At 42.7% G+C, this 20,468-nt stretch overlaps 1 protein-coding gene across 1 annotated transcript; it reads right to left on the bottom strand.

Moving 5' to 3' along the window:
- Window positions 1-5,825: 5,825 nt before the first annotated feature.
- On the bottom strand, window positions 5,826-17,941 carry peli2 (pellino E3 ubiquitin protein ligase family member 2). The gene is made up of 6 exons (XM_010733905.3): window positions 17,612-17,941; window positions 12,551-12,680; window positions 10,292-10,393; window positions 9,302-9,499; window positions 8,952-9,140; window positions 5,826-8,858 (listed from the first exon to the last, which is right to left on the bottom strand). The coding sequence occupies exons 1-6, from the start codon at window positions 17,686-17,688 to the stop codon at window positions 8,280-8,282; spliced, it is 1,275 nt and encodes a 424-aa protein (XP_010732207.1). The 5' UTR covers window positions 17,689-17,941; the 3' UTR covers window positions 5,826-8,279.
- Window positions 17,942-20,468: the final 2,527 nt, after the last annotated feature.

The raw sequence follows: 20,468 nt of genomic DNA, 5'->3' as shown, positions 1-20,468 counted from the left end.
TTATTGTGACAATCCTTTTCCAAAAACAAAGCATTTTTTTGTGATATACTGGCAGCAAACAGACACTTTAGGTCTTAGTAAGAGTAATACGCCTTCATTTAAAAATTATCATACTAGTTTCAGCTGCTAATACACAATTAATTGTAGCAGAAAAGCAGCAGATTATAAGTGAAGCAAGATACACGCGCCCATAAATGTCTCACAAGTGTCCATATTTCACAGGTTGAAGGGTGACTGTAATAAAGAAATTGCCCTATTGAACTGATAATAATCCCAGCCCACCGTAAATGAGTCTGATCCCTCAGTAAATTGAGCCCTTGGTGAGGTGGAGTGGTGTCAGCACCTAGCCAACTCTCAGATGGCTCTCTAATCCTCGCTTCCCTCTCACCACCACCCTCATCGTCTAATCAGTCTTGAACACACACACACAACGCTCACACCCATCTGACACGCACACACCCAAGTACTCACCCTTCCTCACACTCGGGCTCAGCCATCTCTCTTCAGTGTGATGTCACTGCTAATCCACGCTTGGTTATCCGCCGGGCTGCAGTGCTGCCAGAGGGATGTTGGGAGGAGATGGAGTGAATTTGGGGAGGTGGAGGAGGTGGGGGCACGTCATAGTCCTCTCTCTAAAACCACCACTTCCATTAGCCCCCGCCACATAGGAAAACCAAAGTCTTTCACCCAGCCAAACGGAGCAGCATATGTGCTAAATGGAGTGTTAATATGAGCACACATTTCAGCTCTGATAGGAAAGATAAAACACAGTTGTGAGCATATTCACAGAGGCCTGTAGCCCCCATTCCAGGCACAGAGGAATCATTAGAGAGTCTGCTGGATTAAGCACATCCTCCATCCTCCCATCCTCTATCCCATGCATCCAGAAAATGTGAGGCCTTTTTATTGACAGCTTGTCCAAACAGAGGAATTACCCACATGGTTAAGGCCCTCGTTCCATATGGCACCAAGCTATTAACAAACATTAGTTCACTGTAATAGCAGTGGTATTAAATTCATTATCTTTTTAGATTGTATGTGAGGTGTGTGATTTTTTTCTGTGTGTGAGTGGTGCTAGAGTGCATGTACACACACTCAGTGTGTGCCAGTGTGTATGATTAGAGACTTCTAATGTTCCAGCTCTGGGGATTTGTAGCTCGAGATAAGAAAGGGCATTAATGGTGAATTGTGATGGTCCAACAGAGCAAAACTGTTGTTTAAAATGTGCATATGTTTCATTTGCTGAGTCCTTTTTTGCACTAACAATCTGCATATTGTGTCATCTGATTCGTTGCTGATTTTTTTTTTTCCAACTCGGTGATAACACAGGATAGCCACGCATGAGCAAGTGGCTTACGAGACCACGGAGTGAAATTCAATCTATTTGATTTTGTATTTTTCTCACTTACCACATATCTGTTTTAATCTTACCTTAAGCATCCTTGAAATGAGGTGTAATCCAGTTAAGCCCTTTTGAATCTGCTTCACAGCCATATTACATCCATTCATCGTCCCGTAAACAGTCTCACTACTAAACAGTTGCTAACCGAGTGTCCACAAGCCAAAATCCACAGACTGTAGATGTTAAAAGATCAAAAATGGTCGTATTTTCATTTCTTTGGCGCTGCAAAGGGAAACAGTGCTTAGTTGACTTTCCCTAGGTCAGAAATAGAACAAAACCTCATAATTTTTAGGCTCAAAATGATACATTAAACTGAAAATGATCACTTTGATTTGCAAATTTTGTTTTACTGGCACTCATGATATAGAGAAAAAACTCTGGAGACCTTCTACTTCCTATCATGCAAATCTGTCACCCTCTCTTTTTACTCAGGAAACCATGGAGCAATATTCAGAGCAAAAACTGTCAAGCCAAAGCTGCAAGACACATGACAAGTGTTTATATTAATATTCCAAACCTTGGATCAAATGCTCAGGCGACAAAAATCAACAAAACAAGTCAATTTTCCTGCATTTTCTCTAAAATGTAGTAAGGCCTTGAACCTGTGAATAAGTCTTCAGAGAGATTAATTCCCCTCTGTGATCCTGTTCTCATTACAAGAAGCAGGGGACTCAAACACGCGTAATAACAGGGCGCGCTGCTGTTCCTTTGTAACATGTGGCTACCTAAATGATCCTAAATAAGATAGATGACAAGGATAAAGCAAGTCATAATCGGCATTTTGCACAATGGAACATAATAGTCTGAAGAGAACAAGGGACAACATACAGAGCTCCCGTTCCCGTCGCCTGGAGCAGCACACCTAGTCGAGAGCAATTAAAATGAGAGGATTCAATTTTGCCAAACAACAGGAACCTAAGATAAATCTTGTATCTCATTTTCCAGCGGAGGACACTCCCTCACGCTGGTGCTATCATGTTTGTTATGGTATTTTTAAGAAACAGCTGGCTACTGAAGGAGCTGGTAAAACAGCCTCCTTTCCACGAGGAGTGACACTAATCCCAGTCATTTCAGTGTGAGACCCAGGGGTGAGAGAGAGGGAGAGTAGGGTGAGACTGGGAATAAAAGATGGTCTCAGACTGTGGTGTGGCTGGAAATTTTAGACAGAGCAGGAGGGGGAAGAGAGACAGCACGTCTCTGCATGGTTTCCATGTGGGAGAAATCCACTTACTTGAACTGATAAAGATTTAATTAACACAAGACTCTGCAATTACTCCATAATTAAAGTAATTTGTCCCCTTGTTTGGGTGAGTAGGCAAGGCGCCACATGTGCCTCTGTGAGAGCAGATGAGAGAAAGAGGGCATCAGAGGCTCAAAGAGGTAGACTCTTAGTGTTTGAATTTAATGCATGATTCTCCAAACCTATTTTCCCCTCATATGTTCTAATATAATATTTGTATCAGCTTCTCGTTAGCCTGTGTTTATTTGCCTTTTATTTGACAACTCATTTGTTATTCATTGAGAAAGTAATAAGCTGAGTAGGCTGAGTACAAAGTATCATCAACAGCCACATGAAATAGTAAATAGGCCTGATATAATCATAATCCTGTTCAAACTGCACTGCATACAGCTTCAATTGTGTAACGTTGCCCCTGCAAAGCTTTGCCGAAGACCCAAAGCAGAAAAAATACCCCAAAAAATTGATGATTTAGTTTGACAAGATCAAATTGAATGAATCAAAAGTGAGAGTCCTGTGTGAGGTGTTTGACCTTGGGCGTGGATAACGAAAGGTGAACCCAACTTACAGCAAAATATCAGGGCGGCGCTGGAAAACAGTGTGAAACAAATAGTGACTAACCACACAAGACAGAAATAGTGAGGAATTAACAACATCGTCCAATATGTGCCACCGTGCCATGGTAGTCCAATTTGCCGGGAGATAATAAAAAACGGCTGCCAAGTTTACTATATTAAAAACCAAGGAGACAAATGTGCCTTGTGTTTGCTTCTGAGGGTTTTATGTGCTGTTACTTAATTTATGCTAGAGGAAGAGCACTATCTCTTATTTACAGATGATGATCTGCATATAATTTGCCTCAGTTGCATGCTGGGTAATTGAAGTAAATATCACAGCCTGCAACTTGCCAGCTAAGGTGTCCTGCTGATAGCTTGGCGCACAGCCCACAGCCACCTGTGGCATTTCACATGTTAGGTCTCGGGGGCAGACGGGGCGCAAAGAAAACACAGAAACTGGGGCTGAACCCTTTAAAACAGCTAGTTGGAGGTATTTTCTGCTATGTGACACTCAGCTGTTGCACATTATATCCCAACCTACATATTGCTGGCTGTTGCCAGGTAAAAACCTTCGATCTAAAGAATGTCTAGCCAAGAAATATTTTATATTTCGGTGCCGTTACATTGTTTTTTAACGGTTTTATAATGCAAGTCTTTGCAATGTAATACAATGTTTTGAAGTCACTGCTTTGTAAATCATTCCAAATCAATAATATTATCACTACATCATCATCATCACAATGCAGGTAACTGTTCCATTGGTTTAAATTTAGTAAAAGACTCATTACTCCAACAATTCTACACATGGTTAGTTTACTGTCCACACGGAGTACTCCACTCGTGAAGGTTTTATTTTGTATGAATGTATTTTGTGCCTCTAATGAAAAGTTTTGGGGAAAAAAGCCCAAATGATGTCATCAGGGAGATGGTTTGGAGATGCTGTTGCACAATGGGAAATGTAGGATTCAGCATTTTTGGACCTTCATATGAACTTTTTAATCTGTCTCTTTGACCAGCTTTATGAAAGTGCAATGCTTATTTGCCTTTTACCCATTTGATAACAAGAGTTTATATACTGTGTTCATTGACATACATTCATCTCTTGCCCCATTTTCCTGATCCGTCCTGATTAAATGAGCAAGATGTGGAGCTTTATAAAAGGGACAGACAGTGATTGTAGGTCACCTCTGCATTGCTTTGCTCCTGCAGAATGGGCCTTGAGTTGGACATCCATTCTGTGTGGCATTAAGTTACTTTTCTAGCACATTTATAGTGTTGTTATAATGCAGCGGAAAAACATGATGCTATAAAATTTTGTTTTGTGTCTCTCTAAAAAGGGACTTTTGCCAAGACCAGCGTCAGAATAGCACGTGAACCTTACTTTGTCATCCGCAGAGCTGGTTCAAGAAAAGAAAATATTGTCTCATTCCACTTTATTTGCATAACTCTGCCCTGCTTAAGGCAGGGGAGCCACCGAGTGATCTCAAAATTAGCATGCTGTCACCTTCAGTGTCTCTTCTGTCATTCAGAAAAACAGGCAAGTGTGCAGACATATGAACCCATCTCACATCTACTGCAGAAATGTTAATTAGGAAGCAAGGCATCCCACGGCCCCATTCCTCTCGAAACGCCTAACTGACATGTTATGTATTTAAATCCCTTTCATGTGCCCTTATTATAGGAGAGATGAAGTCACATGCGAATGATGGAAAGTGTCATCATCATCATCATACAATATTTTTGCCCGCACATAAAAATAAAAGCTAAAAATTGCTCACAACTGTGCATATTTGTCAGCCATGTATGATGCCAGGATTTAAATCTGAAATGAATCTGAGAACAGTATAATTAATTTGAGCAAAGTGCAAAAGTAAATAACATATGGAATGTTTAAGATTTAACTTAAAATATGTCGCCTACATGCATCTCTTCTGGTTGCGTAACTGCACATATGGGAATGGCAATTTAGTTAATTCAATTTCTCTTGTTTCATTTATATTTTTGTGATTAATTATCAGTCTTTCTCATAATAAACATCAAACTTCCATTTCAATGCTCAGTGTTTGTAGCTACTGGATGCCGCAGGCTTAGTGGGTTGGTGGGCTTAGTGCCAACATGTCCATTGTTGAGGAAATAGTGCCCTCTTGTGGCTTCAGAGGGAAACTACACTCCAGCACTAAAACACCAGGGACAAATATTTCCCAGGGAATGTTTCTCATGTAGTGATTTCCTATGGTAAATATTAAGATAAGGCTGATAAGACGTTACATGAAATGTGAATAAAACAGACTTCAAGAAAAATGTGTCCCTTATCTCTAAAAAACTACTGCGTTTGATAGAGCGATCAAAAAGAAAAAAAACACACAGCCATTTCGGCGAGCAAGATAGCAGAGAACTGCTCACACCGAGGAATGATGAAACACGTGTGTAACCGTGATTAAACATCACTGCCATGTTGTGCATGCACAGCTGAGACATCCGGAGTTCAAAAGGAAGCAGCTTCACAAAAGGAACGAATCCTCATCAACTGAACACACCTTTAAAAAAAGAAAGAAATCACTATCACAGCCTTATCTAGGAGGGTGAACTGTCACTTAAAGAAATCAAATCACTTTAAAAGATTGTTTTTAAAAAATATTTTATTCTTTGCAAAGGAGGCATTGGGAGCATCAGTGCGTTCTATGGCTTGTGTACAGAGTTCCTGTAGGAGACAAAATCATAGAACAAGCCCTTGGGTGAACTGAGGGCCCCACCCATGTTTACCAAGGAGGAATGTTTGAGGCAGCTACTCTGCAGCTGTTACAGAACACGGTCTTAAGCAATGGGCACAGTGTTTGAGCTGAAAGTGTTGGATAGGAATGCTACTGTACAGTATGTGGCTTAGACTCTGCTGCTTGGCAGTTCCATAAAAAAAAAAATCTGAAGAAATCAAGCCATTCAGAAATGCTCTGTGGTACGAGTGAAGCGTAATGCTGCTGATGCTTTTAAGAACGAGAGTTATTTTTCTCTTTAGGAGGGAACAGAAAAAAAAAAGAAAAAAGAAAAACGCTCCCAGCAGTCCACCCCTGCTGTAGAGATCATAGCTTTTTTGTGTGTGTGTGAAGTCCAAGGAGCCCTTTAATCAAGGTGGAGTGTGCCCCTCTCATCTTTGTTCATCATAATGCAACCCGGAAGAAAATTTGAATGCTACAACAGGAATGTCACCCTCGACATCCCATCATTTTAATGCACAATATTGTATTTGAGAAGCTAGTGGCAGAATTAATGCCTTCAACTATACACTCGCCATATGGGCACAGTCTGGTAAGCCAACATCACAGAAGAATGCACAGATTCGTCCCAGATTCTCGATTCATCTGCTACTTTGTTTTCAACAACTTGACTCATCCACACACACATGGCGCGCACACACAATAGAACTTACCAAATTTGGCATGGTGTGCAGTAATATCATTATTCCCATGGGGCTGGTTTGTGAGCAACTGAACAGCCTTGACTGTAATCCAGAGCTGTCAACATTCCACCATAGCAGCAGTTTGGGTTTAGGATTGTTTACAGAAACACTTTGGATCGGAGAGAGTGGTCGTTACATCCTGCATGTGGAGAGAAAAACAGCTCCTCCTTATATTTGGTATAATCTCTGGATGCTGCTGAGACTGTGCCCAGGTTTGACAGCGTACAAATCATTGGATCAGACCCAGCATGGGATAAAGCTAACAACAGTGCAGATTGAATACAGTACATGTGTGCGGGGCAGGGACCTAACTAGCCAGCGAGCCAGTAAGCAGGTGTGGTCGGTGCGTACGGTAGTACGGCTCCAATGATGGCTTTATCTACACCTTTGAGAAAAGCAAGTTGTATAATTGAAGCGCCACCAGCGAGGAGAGTCGATGTATTTCAGTACATTCATTGTCAAACCCTGCGAGGTCGGTTTTAATTCCTGTGTTCTCTCTGGTAGCAGTTTGGGTGGTGGGCGAGATCATAGAAAGGGGATTGGGGTGAAATGATGCAGGGCGATTTAAACAAAGCCCAAGGGCACCCACACAGTCCAACCCACACACACACGCACACACACAATCATACATGCATGCACACACACACTCAAACATTCTCACACATTAATTATGCAGGAGAAAAATATATTAACATTTGCATTACAAAACAGTACAAGGGCCTCAGTGTAGTAAAATACCTCTTCTGTCAGATAAAAACGTGGAGAAGAAGAATCCGTGTGGGTTGTCGCTTCCTTATGTCTTCTGTATGCAAAACTATCTCTCCCTTTGCCTTCAACAAAATATTCGGTTCTCATTTATGAAAAATATTCCCACGGTTTAATGGGATTCGAGGCACTGGATTATATCTCTATACACAAAAAGTCCCCCCACCCCCTCCTCAAAGTTTGTTCAGCAAAATGGAAGCCAAAAATCTGGAGAGCTACATGATCTAGATGCCATTAAGGGTTCTGGGCTGACAGGGCAATGGGGAGCACTTTAACTAGTTAGACCCAAAATTTCTCCTGGCTTTTCTCTCAGCCAACAGTCCAGCTGTCTGGCTCTGTAAAAACTTTGTCTCAGATCACCAGGAATTGAACTATAACCCCTCCCCCTTTTTTCTTTTATTCCCATCAGACCCAACAACACCACTGTTATCTGGTTCAGTCAGATTCATGAGTAAAAGCAATTCCTTACTCCTACAAACTTAATTCTATTGCCCTTTGATGGAAAACCAGCAGCCACTGTAGTTTAAAAACAGCCCAGCGCTGGAGCCTTGTTTAAAGCGGTTGGTTGACAGGGCAGCTGAAACAGTGTTTCATTCTAGGGGAGCCAGGCATCTGTGGTCCAGTGTGCTCCACATCTCTGTGTCCCACAGTGGGCATCCAAAACAGCCACGAGAGGCCCTGAACAATCTGTAATGGCTCCCTTGTTGTGCAGAATCCACAGTATATGACCAGAACTTGAGAAGACCTACTCCTTTTCCACAGCTGGCTTACAAGAACAAAAGAAAGCACAAAATAATTCAGAACAGTTTCACAGCATGTCGGCATTCCTGCCTAATCTCCTCTGCCAGAGCAGGACCCTTGAGCTCAGTCCACCGGGCCCTGGAAGATTAGTTTGGAACAGCCCTGAGTGAGACTGAGCTGGGTGGCACAGAAGGGGCAGGCAGCGTGGAAGGCGTGGGTGCCATGGGGCAGAGGGATCTCTGACCAGTACTTGACTGACTTCTCCGAACACACATGTCCACATGGCACGAAGGCATGCGTGGGTGCACCTGTGTCCACATAAAAGGCTGCCTCGCAGCCTAACCACAGCGGCACATAGGGCCCGACCATGCGGCACATGGGACACTCTCGCTGAGTGTTGGCCTCCTGCTCTGACCGGTGACCCCAGTTGTGGTGACCGTGCACGTGGCCGCAGGCTAAGTAGACCCAAGGCTGCTTGTCTTCCAGAGAGGAGAGGGCGCGGCTGCGTTGCATGCTGGGAAAGGCGAGCGTGTTGAGACCTACGGGGCACTGGGGCCGCGCTGCATTAATCTCCTGCCTGAGAGCCTCCAGATGCTTTTGGGTGGGAGTGTGAAAGAGGCCTTCTGCGGTACGCCACAGCAAAGTGGCTCCACACAGATCCACCAGGGAGCCGTCCTGCAGTATATTACTCTCATTCTCCACCTGTAGAGGGTGATGTAGCAGGCACACATTTAGTTTCATGAATGCTGTATCAAAACCACATGCTTTAGTTGCTGTATGTATGAAGCTACTGACCAGTTTGCCTGGGGTCTGTGCTGAGCGGGTCTCTCTCAGTGTGTAAACATCCCCACAAACAGAGATCTCTCTCCACACGCCAGGCTTTGACTCTTCCGTGAACCCACCCTTAGGGTGCATCACCAGCACGCCATTGGTTGTTAGGCCGTCCATGTGACCGTCAGGGTTCTTCCATTTTGCGGCTTTTTCCTGTAAGCGAGACACGAACATAGATCACAATCATGAGACGTGCTGTGTGGCAGTCTGTTTGTCTGGTTAGAACTTTTTAAAAAGACACAACCCAACAGACATCCAACCGTTCATTTAAAACACAGCGCTGTAAAATAGGTGGTACACTAAACAGTAATTACCCCGAGGAAGATGTTTTTGGAAGAATCGAAACCAGCCGCGTAGATCCGAGCAGTGAAGGGTGGGTTGCGCTCACAGACAACTCGGCAAGCAAAGCGGGAGATGGTGCTCTGTGTGATAGGAGTCTCTTCACCCTCTTGGCCTCCGGCTATTGTGTCAGTCACCACAAAATCTATGGGACTCTCAGTGGAACGCCCAATCTACAGAACAACACAGCCATTAATCAATTTCATTCTGTATTATTGTCATTATTATTATTGAATGAAAGAGGTTTCTTTTATTTTCCTTGAACAGTTTGTGTCAGTTTCACATTTGAATGATGGGGCACGAGTTCATGTCGATTTGTGTGTGCTGAGACACGACAGCATGCTGTTTGTTTTTTAAATAATGTTTTTAAACCTATTCAATGTAAAACAGGCCACAGACAAACAGTTTTCAAAATAAGTTGTAATAATTTCCCTGTTTCATTTCCTCTTTTTTCATTTGATGTTGTTATTGTTTTAAAAAATAGTTTCCCCCTCTCTCTTTGCTGTGTCTCTTTCCATTTATTCAGTGTTGTTCACAGACACATGGACACAACACAGGGCTGAATGTGAATTATGTGTCTGCAATGTTAACTTCCCTCTGGTCATCATCTCTCTGCTGTACATTCAGATTTATGCTGCGAGCAGAAAAGTTGACAGTACGCATGCGGGTCACATGGACTCCCTGGTGGAGTGTCAGGTTTGTAAAGGGAAAACAACTAAATGTGCATAGGCCTAGCTAAATATTCTCAATTAAAAGTCTTTAAATAAGATTTTGATTCTTTTCTTCATTAGAAATATTATCAAACTATATCCGTTTGGCTTAGGACTGTAAAAGAACGTCGCTATGTGCCCTGAGAAATTCAAATGGATCAATGATAGAAGAGGATAGTAGAGGATTCATCATGTTATACAAAGCACCGGACATACAATCCTAACAAGTAACACTGTCAATTAATGGGTTCTTACCTGAAACATGTCTGTGTCTTTATCATGGCTGTACTCCACCACGACCGTCTGGTTCCTGGACAGTGTGTAGGAGATGCTGTGTTGGCCTTTACAGTTCACAGCCTGAAATATAACAAACAACTCATTGCAGAAACATGCCACACATTGTGATATCATATTAAAAACACACCACCAACAAAAGGAGTGTTTGTTACCACGTGGTTTATGTGATAACCGCATCATTGCCGAGGTTAAATTACTCGTTAGAAGAGAATATGTTTGTCCTCATTCACCAGGAATTTACAACTAAAAACACTTTACGGGCTTTTAATTACAATGGATTATTAGTGTGTTTTACAGCAAATATTTATTTATTATATTACCCAAAAGCAAAGATCTGTGGCAAGAAGTTTTTTTGTGGAGGAACAGAGACAAACATGTGAAGTCACACTCTAATGACAGTGACCATAAACTGGCCTGAGTTAACACAAGCTCGCCTACCAGCTGAACTACCTCAGCCAGTGTAGTGACAGACGGGTGGGTTAAAGCCACTCAGGCCCAGCTCCCATCAGCACTTTACCACATGCCGCTATCATCCCGCTTTAATCTACGAATTCCATTTCCAAAACAACTCCCCGCACCCCGCCGCCTCTCTCTGTCACGTGCGAAAAGGGAAAGAAGGAGAGAGAAAGTGGGTCATCAGCGCCACCGCACTCTGCTGTAACCTCAGAGACAGACGGGGACAAATGTCATCATCACATGCAAGTCCTGTCTCGAGCGCGCCGCCACAAACAAATGGTGCTCCACCTGTTTAGAGGACTCTGTACACGCTCCACAAAAGCATTTTTTTTTTTTTACAAGCACCACACCACACCCCCGAAATGTCACACTTAACCCTCCCTTCAGTTGAAGCAGTGAGAATAAAAACAAAGCCACATGCCAATCCCACCCTCAAAAGGAAGGCCAATGCAAACAATCACACGTGCACAAATGCAGATAATTGAGATAAAGTGGGAAGACGAGAAAGTGGGGGGGCAGGATTTGAATATGAGGCTGGCAGTGGCATCATGGGAGCTCCTCATTATCGGTCATGAACACCAGAGTGTGCACAGACACGTGAGCTTTCCCTCTCAGCTTCTGAGCCACAGAGCATTTCATTCGTATGAGACTGTTACACAGTGAGGGAGCTGGAGTAGGATTGGGGATTGCCGTAGAAAAGAAAATAATTTTTAAAAAAACAGGGGGGGAGGAAGATGGTTTGGTTCACTTTGGTCCATATTCAAACAGAAAGCTCTCCTCAAATTAAACTCACCACATTGCTTGTCTGTAGGGAATGGCTATTTTTGACCTTGTGTACAGCTGGGAGTGCAGGGTCAGGCAACTGCAACAACTTCCTCAGTTCACCCTCCTAGTCCTCAGACTGTGAGCAGGGTGGCAAGAGAGGAAGAGTGGTGAAAGGGGAAGAAGCTCACAGCAGTTCCCATCTCTGAAACCGTCTGTGACCAACTGTGTAAATGACACTGAACACAGCCAGGGCCAATGACACGTGGTTTTCTAAGGAAACGTCTGATAAACAACTCGTAATGTGGCGCAGCAGAAACATTTAGCCATATTTCATAGACCATTGCGGCAAAACATTCAGCTCAAACTAGAAAGGAATGATGCACAATCACTGTAATGAAAAGCCTCTGTCACAAAAAAAAAACTGATATCAGGAGTCAAGTTCCACAAGGTGAGAGTAACCTGAACCAGAGGGCTTTTGGCCGGCGAGCTAAACTCCTAACAAATGTCTGGAATATTGGCCTCCACAAGGTGCAGAGGTAAGCAGGTCCTCTAGCTTGTTTAGCAGTTTTGCTTGGGAACCAAAGGCAGGAATGCAGGAAGGCAGACATGTTATACTCGACGGGGCAGTTTCTGGCAGGCACTCCGGTGCAAAGAAAAGCTGTGAGGCCCGGCTAGGAACAAGAGTTATTGTACTGGAAATGTCAACATTAAGGTCTGCCAACAATAATGTAAATGAGTTTACTGCACGTTCCACGAGCTACTGAAATGCTGCTGCTCTGGATAGATCGCTTTTGCTTTTTTTCCCCCCTCAGAGTTTCTGAGCAAATATAAACTCAAAGCCGCCAAGATATTTTGACAAAATGACACCATCTGTCTTAGTTACCCAATCGCATGCTGCGTCTGAAACATACATCAAAAGACAAGCAGGCAATTGTCAACTCGCGCTCGAGAGTCTGTAGAATAAATCGCTTATTCATCCTTTGATTTGTTCTGTACCTTGCTGGCCTGGGGTGTGTTGAGGATGTGCACAGTGCTTGGCTTAACACCATTGGCTTTGGTCCTCCTGTATAGCGCAAATCTGCTTTTCCGTCTACCCCGATCTCCATTGGGCAGAGAGCCATTGTACCTGTCACAGAGGGGGGTAGGGGTGGAGGGGAGGACAGCAAATTCACAGTTACATTTTAAAAAAAATAAAAACTGCTGCAAAAAGATGCGTCTAATGTGATTTACATTCATCATATAACAAGTAAACATGGGAAATTAGAAACATTCATGTGTTTTGAAAAATACCTCTGCCATGCATTACATCACTGGTGCTCCCTATTAGCAAACTGAGCATTACCTTGTATTATGTCTCTTATTACATAATGCACTCTGGTACTTGTGATTTTAGTGAGTCAACTCTGTGTAAACTGCAGCTGTTCTTTTGCTCTGTGTCCCTGGCAAGAGCAGGTTTTAAGATGCATGTCAGGTTTGCTATGACTTTGGGAACGCACAGTCTGGGTGGAGGAGTGGCTCACATGTCTCAAACCGGTTCTCTCGCAGCTGAATTTTATATGCTGATACAGAAAGCTCTAAGATCTCAATTTCAAAGCCTCTGCACAGCCACAGGAGCGTCTGAGTGTGCTCTCTGTTTTCACTTCTCAATACCAGATTCCAGTTTTGCCCTTCAGTCTGCTGTGAGGCACCTAGTCTAGGCAGCTCCTTGTGAATGAAGAAGCCCCTTCCGGTAGGACTGGTCCTCTCCCCATCCACCAGCTGGTTCCTACAGCTGGGACACCCCATGCTCTACTCCCATCCAACACACAGACCTTCTGTCACACACTCACATGCAAACCACCGTGTGATGACACAGACACTTTGCACAAGTGATATATCTCAATTTGAAGCCACAGGTTTGCATAGCGATGAATAACACGAGGAAACCAACTCCACTATAACCACCACATAATCCGACCCGTCTCCCCTTTCTTCCAAAACAAATGCAACAGTAGCGAAAAGAGCCCTCTTTCTGTCCCTCCCTACCTCCCTCCAAAGCTAGTCCACCTGTCCCATGTCTCCACACGGCTGGCCAGGCATGGAAACACATGGTCCCAGTCAGCACAGTGCACAAAGCTGGCCTGTAGGACAAGCCACCCACAGAGAGCTAGAGAGGCAAAGGATGATACTGTGGACAAAACTACAGCTAATACACTGACAGCAGGAGGAAAATAACAAAATTAAAGTGGATATATAAATTGTATTAGTGTTTTAGAATGTTCAGTTTATATTTTTCATTCCTTTCCATGTCGTTTTAAAAAGACATCCACTCTGGAAACAAAAGAATTAAACAAGATTAATATGATAAACAAGCTCCTATGGTACGATTATTTATTGCAGACTACAAACATACAGATCCTATGTGGTCTTGATTATTTAAAAAAAGATCCATGTGAGACAGAAATACTGATGATCTCTCATTAATAAACACACTTTTGGAGCTAATTTAACAGTGTGCCGACTCTACACTCCAATTTCAGACCTGTCCTAGAAACTTTCCACCTAAATAAAGAGCAGCAAGGCCTATATATCATTCAGATTTCTTTTGAGTCGGGTCGGGAGGGGAGCTATCTGCTGTGTACCTGTGCTTAGATATCTCACATGTACACACAATAACATACAATAAGATGACATGCAGCTTAGCATTTTTTGCCATGATGAATTCCAACTGCAGAATATAACCCTGGCTCTTTGAGAAACGCCACACATGCCTCCTATTCATCATTACATTCAGGAACAATATTCTGTCATCGAGGAACCGCCACCGTCACATTAGCTAGGACAGGCTCTTTAAAGCTGCGCTCCAATTAATTGTGCTCGCTTTCCCTTTTGACCTGTGCCAGACAGACGGCGGATTTACCTTCCAATACTTAGGAGCGGGGATTAGAAGACTCTGGCGTATCACCTATCCTCCAGGGTTGCACTAAGGAGCCAACTGCACCTCCTACCTCTTATGCTAACATGAAAGGCTAGTGTTCGCAGAGTGAGGGGGGAGATATGCTGAGTTGCTGTAGCCTTCATTAGCATGACACACACAGGCAGGAGTGGCCTTAAAGAGTCATGGCACAGAGGTGTAACTACAGGCTATTAGTGCTAGAGATAGGTCATTCTAAACTGTGTATAAAGATAATATCATCAGTCAACTAACTCAACTCTTCTCCTTCTTAGATTCATTGGATTTAAAATAAAAACAAATACTACAATCAGTGCCACTTTGTACCAAAGATGTCCCCAAGTTGATTTGTACACTTCCTTTACCGAGCGGTTCTTTAGGGAGAAATGTTCAAAGTTCAATCAATAGAGCCAGTCTCCCAGCCACAATGGACAGAGGAAGCTGAGGAGAGGCAAAGGCTGGGCCCTGATCAATCCATCCTTTCATTTCCAGGATACCCATGCCACCACCGTCGCCACCACCACCACCCCTTCTTCTTCTTCTTCTTCTTCTTCTTCCCCCTCCTCACTGACCAGCACCAAGCCAATCCAACCAGGCAGCGATCGGGGGCAGCCATGCAAGTAATAAGAGCCACCACGGTCATGGCAACAAACCACTGAGGGAACTGCTACGCAAACAAGCTTTGTTCCATGCTGTCAGCTATCTTGTCTACCATCAGTTTTATCAATGGGATGTGATGTCATGGTAGTGATTATACGCCCGTCACATCTGATTCAAATATGTGTCTTTATGTCGGGAGGGAGAACAAAAAGTATCAGCTTCAAACATGCCACATGCTCAGCCTAGGGTAATAGGCAGTCAGCACTTTTTGTCCCTTATAATAAGCAGTGTGGCTGTGAGTGTATGGGTGGAGGGTAAGGGACAAAACCACACTCTTCTATACTCTGTGTGTACAACCTTTATAAGCATCTCATTTCAAGTGCTTCAAACAAACACTATACACATGTAATTCGCACAGCACAAACAGCTGAAAATGTTAATTTTAAGTTTTAGAAACATTCCAGTGAGTTGCAGTACTCGACAAACTCTAATCAGCGATGACACATGAGTTGTTTTTCATCATCTGTGGCGACTGTTGCCCATGACAGCTCATAAATATAAACATGATTGTTGAGAATAATAACTGGCTGCAGTTTCTACTAAACTAATCCTGAAAAAAGAAATACATATATACACACACACACATATAACACAGTGCAATCATTCTGACAAACAAAGAAAAAGGCAGGATGAGACACGTATACTAATACCACTGCCTTATGTGTTTTAACAACAGATTAGAGCTGGGTATTGTTTGAAATTTTGCAACACTAATGCCAATATTATGTTTGGGTATCGCCGCCAAAACCTTGTTGAAAAGAACACATTCTTTTCTACAAAGGCCTTTTTTTTTATTATTTAACAAAAAGAAGTACGAGTACTCACATGTTAGATTCTGTGTAAACCTTGTCATAATAAAGTTGTCTAAAGTTTTGATCAGGATATATCTAATTAAAAATATTGAGCAAGATCTGACGAGGAATTTGATGCTAGAAAAAAAACCTGTTGACTAATTGACAGAAGATTAACCAGAAACCAATTTCCAATGTGATTGATACCAGCAAAAATCCTAAACAGTCACTGGTTCCAACTTCTCAGTTGTTTTGATTTTCTGCTTCTCTGTGTTTCATATCACTGTAAACTAAATATCTTTGGATTTTTGACTGTTGGCCAGACAGAAAAGGGAATCTGAAGAGGTCGGTCTGACCTTTAGGAGATTTTAACAGGCATTTTCTAAACCAAATGATAAATCAAGATAATAATAAACCTGACTAGATGTTGAAAATAATCGTTAATTAAAAGCACAACTTCAATACTAGACATATTTTTATTTGATACCAAAAATATTCAGGTTCAATACTGGCAGAAGTTTAAGCACCAAGATTAACATGCAATGCTAAAACATGTGACAAAAAGTTTACCGATATAAACAAAGATATACTGAGATTAAAAATAATAATAACTACATTGTCATTGTACAGTGCTCATTGTCACCACCACTATTCAGGAGCCTATGAAAGAAAACTGCACCCACAGAGAGTTTGGGATCTCTGATAAAAGGGCGATATTTGTCTACATAGACATGCCATCTATTCTGTGGTAGCTTTCCACTTGCTATTTGTATCGAGCCATTGTGTGGAAACAACAAATCACAGAGCAGCACTACTGTTTTACTGCAATATTTTGACATCACTAATTACAATTTGCCTACAGGGGCGTTTGAATCATGAACTTACTCAAGCGGGTAATTTTCTGGATTAGCCAAGATCAGATATATCCTGTATGAATTTAGGTGAGGTGTGTTATTTCAAACTATTTAATATATAAAACAATAACACTTAGGCCATATTTAGCATCTGTGTAACCATTACCAAACCATGGCCTTGTAGTGCAAATGTGCCTGACTGTGATTCGTGTGTGTTTGCAGATGTAAAGTTCCTGTCTGAGCTACAGATAGTATTTAAAATAAGAAGAACCCAGGGGACTGGGGGAGGGGACCATCACCACTTCCGAATTCCTCACCCCATGAATCCAACTTTAAGGTGGGAAGGAAGGAGCGCCCTGGTCAGGGCTGCTGAGTGTGGCTTTCATTTCAGCTCGGTTTCTAAACTTGTCCGGGATCTATCTATGTGGCCTGGTTCACACGTAGAAAGGCTGTTTCCCCCCCGGTTGTGAGGGGATGAAACATCGCCACCAAGTCAAAAACTTATATAAAAAACAAAATGTACACATTTCTGAGTGCGCACGTGTCTGATTAGTGGAGTAACGTGAGCTCGTGAGTCTACACGGGGCTTTTTTTTTCTGAATATATTTACATTGTAAAAGTCGATTTATCTTAAAGAATAAAACCCCGAGTACGAAAGGTCCACATTTTCAAAACTTAGTCATGTCGCTGCGTGACGTGCTCTTGTGAAACTTCCTCACTCGCTTTCACATTTACTTAAAAAAGGAGCTGGGCCTGTAAAGTAGAGTAAAGAAAAAAATAAATATATCCCAACGTGTGTTTTAGCAAAGGTTAGACTTACCCCAGCACCACCAGCTCCCCGTATTTCACCGGGTCTTTGGACGGGGCACAGTGCTCCTCTTGGCTTGACGAAAACATGAGGCTTCACTGTGTGAGCGTTAGCTTTACAGTAATGACAACGGCTCAAACGACTAATTCACCTGGAGTCCCCTTCAAAAAACACAACGGGCTCTCATCTCAGATCGTATATCCAGCGGCTTACGTCTCCGTGGCCCGCACCAGTCCAGTTTTTTTATTCTATAAATAACACTGGTCTCAAACTTCTTTAGCGTGACATAGCAAAATGTAACTTACTTGGCGGTTGAATCCGCTCTGAAGCAGATACAAAAACAGCTACGAGCAGGGCCGGGACGTACCATTCGCTTGTTCTTTACTTTGTGTAGGGGTGGCCGCTTATCAAATATGTGTTTAAATCACCTTTGTGGCATAAATGTGTTGTTGTAATTGATAAATGTTATCACATCTCGTAAGATAATGTATTTTATGTTTAACGTATTCGTGACTAAACAATATTAGCGTACTTGGAAGAGATCTGCCTAGTTTCGTCACCTCCCGCGGTCCATGGTTCGCCCCCTGTGTTATGTAAACAAAGAGTACAATCTGGGAATTCTTAAAGCGATCATACTTTTCCTGATATGTTTGCGAAGTTTCCAGTTTCCCATATTTAACGGGAATAAGAGTTTACTCACTTTTCCGCCAGAACATCTTGTGGACATTGGCGTCATCGGATTAACTTATTTTCAGCACAACTGTATCAAGGATCACATAATGTTATGTGATATGAATACTTTGTATTAAGTTACACTGGCCAAAGTGAGACCACAGAAGGTGGGGCAGTGGAAATAATCACCCTGGTACATTTCCTGACTTAGATAACATGCAGCCAGTTAAAGGATGGTGAAATCCGATTGGCTTATTTTATTGGTGACCCTCTGGGCCCCTTTAAGAGCTTCATTTGATTATGACTTTATTGCAGTTGGATAATATATGTGATTGGTTATGCAACCTAATGACATCACTATCTATCTGTGTGCCTGGAAGTTTTATTTTCACATTAACATTGCTCATTCTGATCTTTTCATTTCGTTGTCTAGCCTTCCTCTTCTTCTAGTCACCTGGCTCCATGTGAAAAGATGCAAATCAGCCTCATAACAGAACTAAGGCTTAGTAATTTGCTTAATTGTTTTTTTCTGAGAATCACTCAGACTGTTTGTTGTAACCAAATGTCGACACCTTACGCAAGGATGTCAAGAACTTCTCAACCTCTAATGTCACCCCTTCCAACATCCCACATGTCCAGTTGTTCTCACGCCTTTCTGATGAATGTGCCACTTCTCCACTTTTGTCTGGCGGCCCCATCAACATTTTACAGCTCCTGTCTTGTTTTCACAAGAATCTCCTTGGCTGGAGGTGTCCCTACTGCTTCGGGCCCCCTCAGTGCAATTATGGCCCTTCTGTTTGAACTGGTGTTCAGTTTCAAAGTGCAATAACACTTGACACAAAAACAAAAGGTAGTAGGGGGTCACTGGGGCCCATGAAGCTACTTGCCTCCACACCCATATGTACATAAACTCTGCAGTACAATAAGATACAGCATTGATGTGTTATTCCATTTGTAAGCAATACAACTCAGATTAATCCATGGCATTTGTTGGTTCCGTTCATAGCTGCACATACTTGTCCATTAATAGTACAGAGGAGTGAACTTAGCTTCTTCAGCAGTTGTGCACAAGGATCAAGCTGCATTAAGCCTCTAACTACAGGCCTGGGGGCTGTCCTTAAAGCTGTGGGTATAATGAATGTTTACTGCTCTTTTGTGTCACTGTCTCTTTCCGCTTGCTTTCATCCACTGGGCATTGTCTGTGTAAAAGAGCACTACAGTCTTTTCTATGTCTGTCTGACTCACCCTCCTGAGTGAGTGCGCGCACACACACACACACACATTGTAGAGTTGGAGATGGTGGTGGAAGGGGTAGGGGGGGGTGGGGGGATCAAAGGCTCTCTAGCACATACCACACTGATGGAGAGCAGATGCAGGGAGTGGGCTGCTTCACTGAAGTTGTGCTGGCATAGTGTGAGTGCAAATCTATGTTTAGGAGGAGGAGTCAAATGTTACCAGGCAAGAAGCATGCAGAGCAGAGGCCTACTGCGCCAGGCTAAATTGTGCAACTGAGACGAACAGTATGAGCAATGATGACATAAGAAAGACAAAGCCCCTCATTAACTTCCTCTCTGCACTTTGGCAGGCTTTACACGTCAGTGTGTGACAAAAGTGTAACCTCTGAAAGATTTATTGCTGGTTTCTCCCACAATTAACATTTTTTTGTCATTTACCAACATAGAATGACGTGTCTGGGTTTTCCAAAAATAGTATATATATATATAAACAAATCCATAGATAATAGCTAAGTCATAGAGAATTGGGTACATCAACAGGGGGTTCAATCATTGGGTTTCACCAGCAGCCTCAAATAGCTGGCTGAGAAAGACATTTCCCATTATCTCGTTAATGATGTGTATGTGGCGGCACTTGTTTTGTCATGAGATTTCCATGAAGGTCAAAGCCAGATCTCCAATCAGCTGACTGCAGCATGACAGTGTGGGAGAATGTGAGGAATGTGCTGATCCCATGTTGCTTGCACCCCTGACCTGACCCCCCCCAACCAACCAGCACAACAGTCCTGTTGTTTTAAAAGGCCTTTTTAACATGCAAAAGATGAGAGCAAGAGCTTTCTGTGTAGATACTAAAAGTGAAGTCAGATCCAGTCTCACAGAACCTGTATTTATCCTTTCAGTGAAACAAAAAGCTGGTAGTGGTAAAGTAAAACCACAAGCATGGCACATCTGGGCTTACAAAA

The sequence above is a fragment of the Larimichthys crocea genome, chromosome XXIV (assembly GCF_000972845.2).
Source record: "Larimichthys crocea isolate SSNF chromosome XXIV, L_crocea_2.0, whole genome shotgun sequence".
NCBI classification, from domain to species: Eukaryota; Metazoa; Chordata; class Actinopteri; family Sciaenidae; genus Larimichthys; species Larimichthys crocea.
The sequence above is the reverse complement of the archived record's forward strand: the minus strand, read 5'-3'. Positions and strand labels throughout refer to the sequence as shown.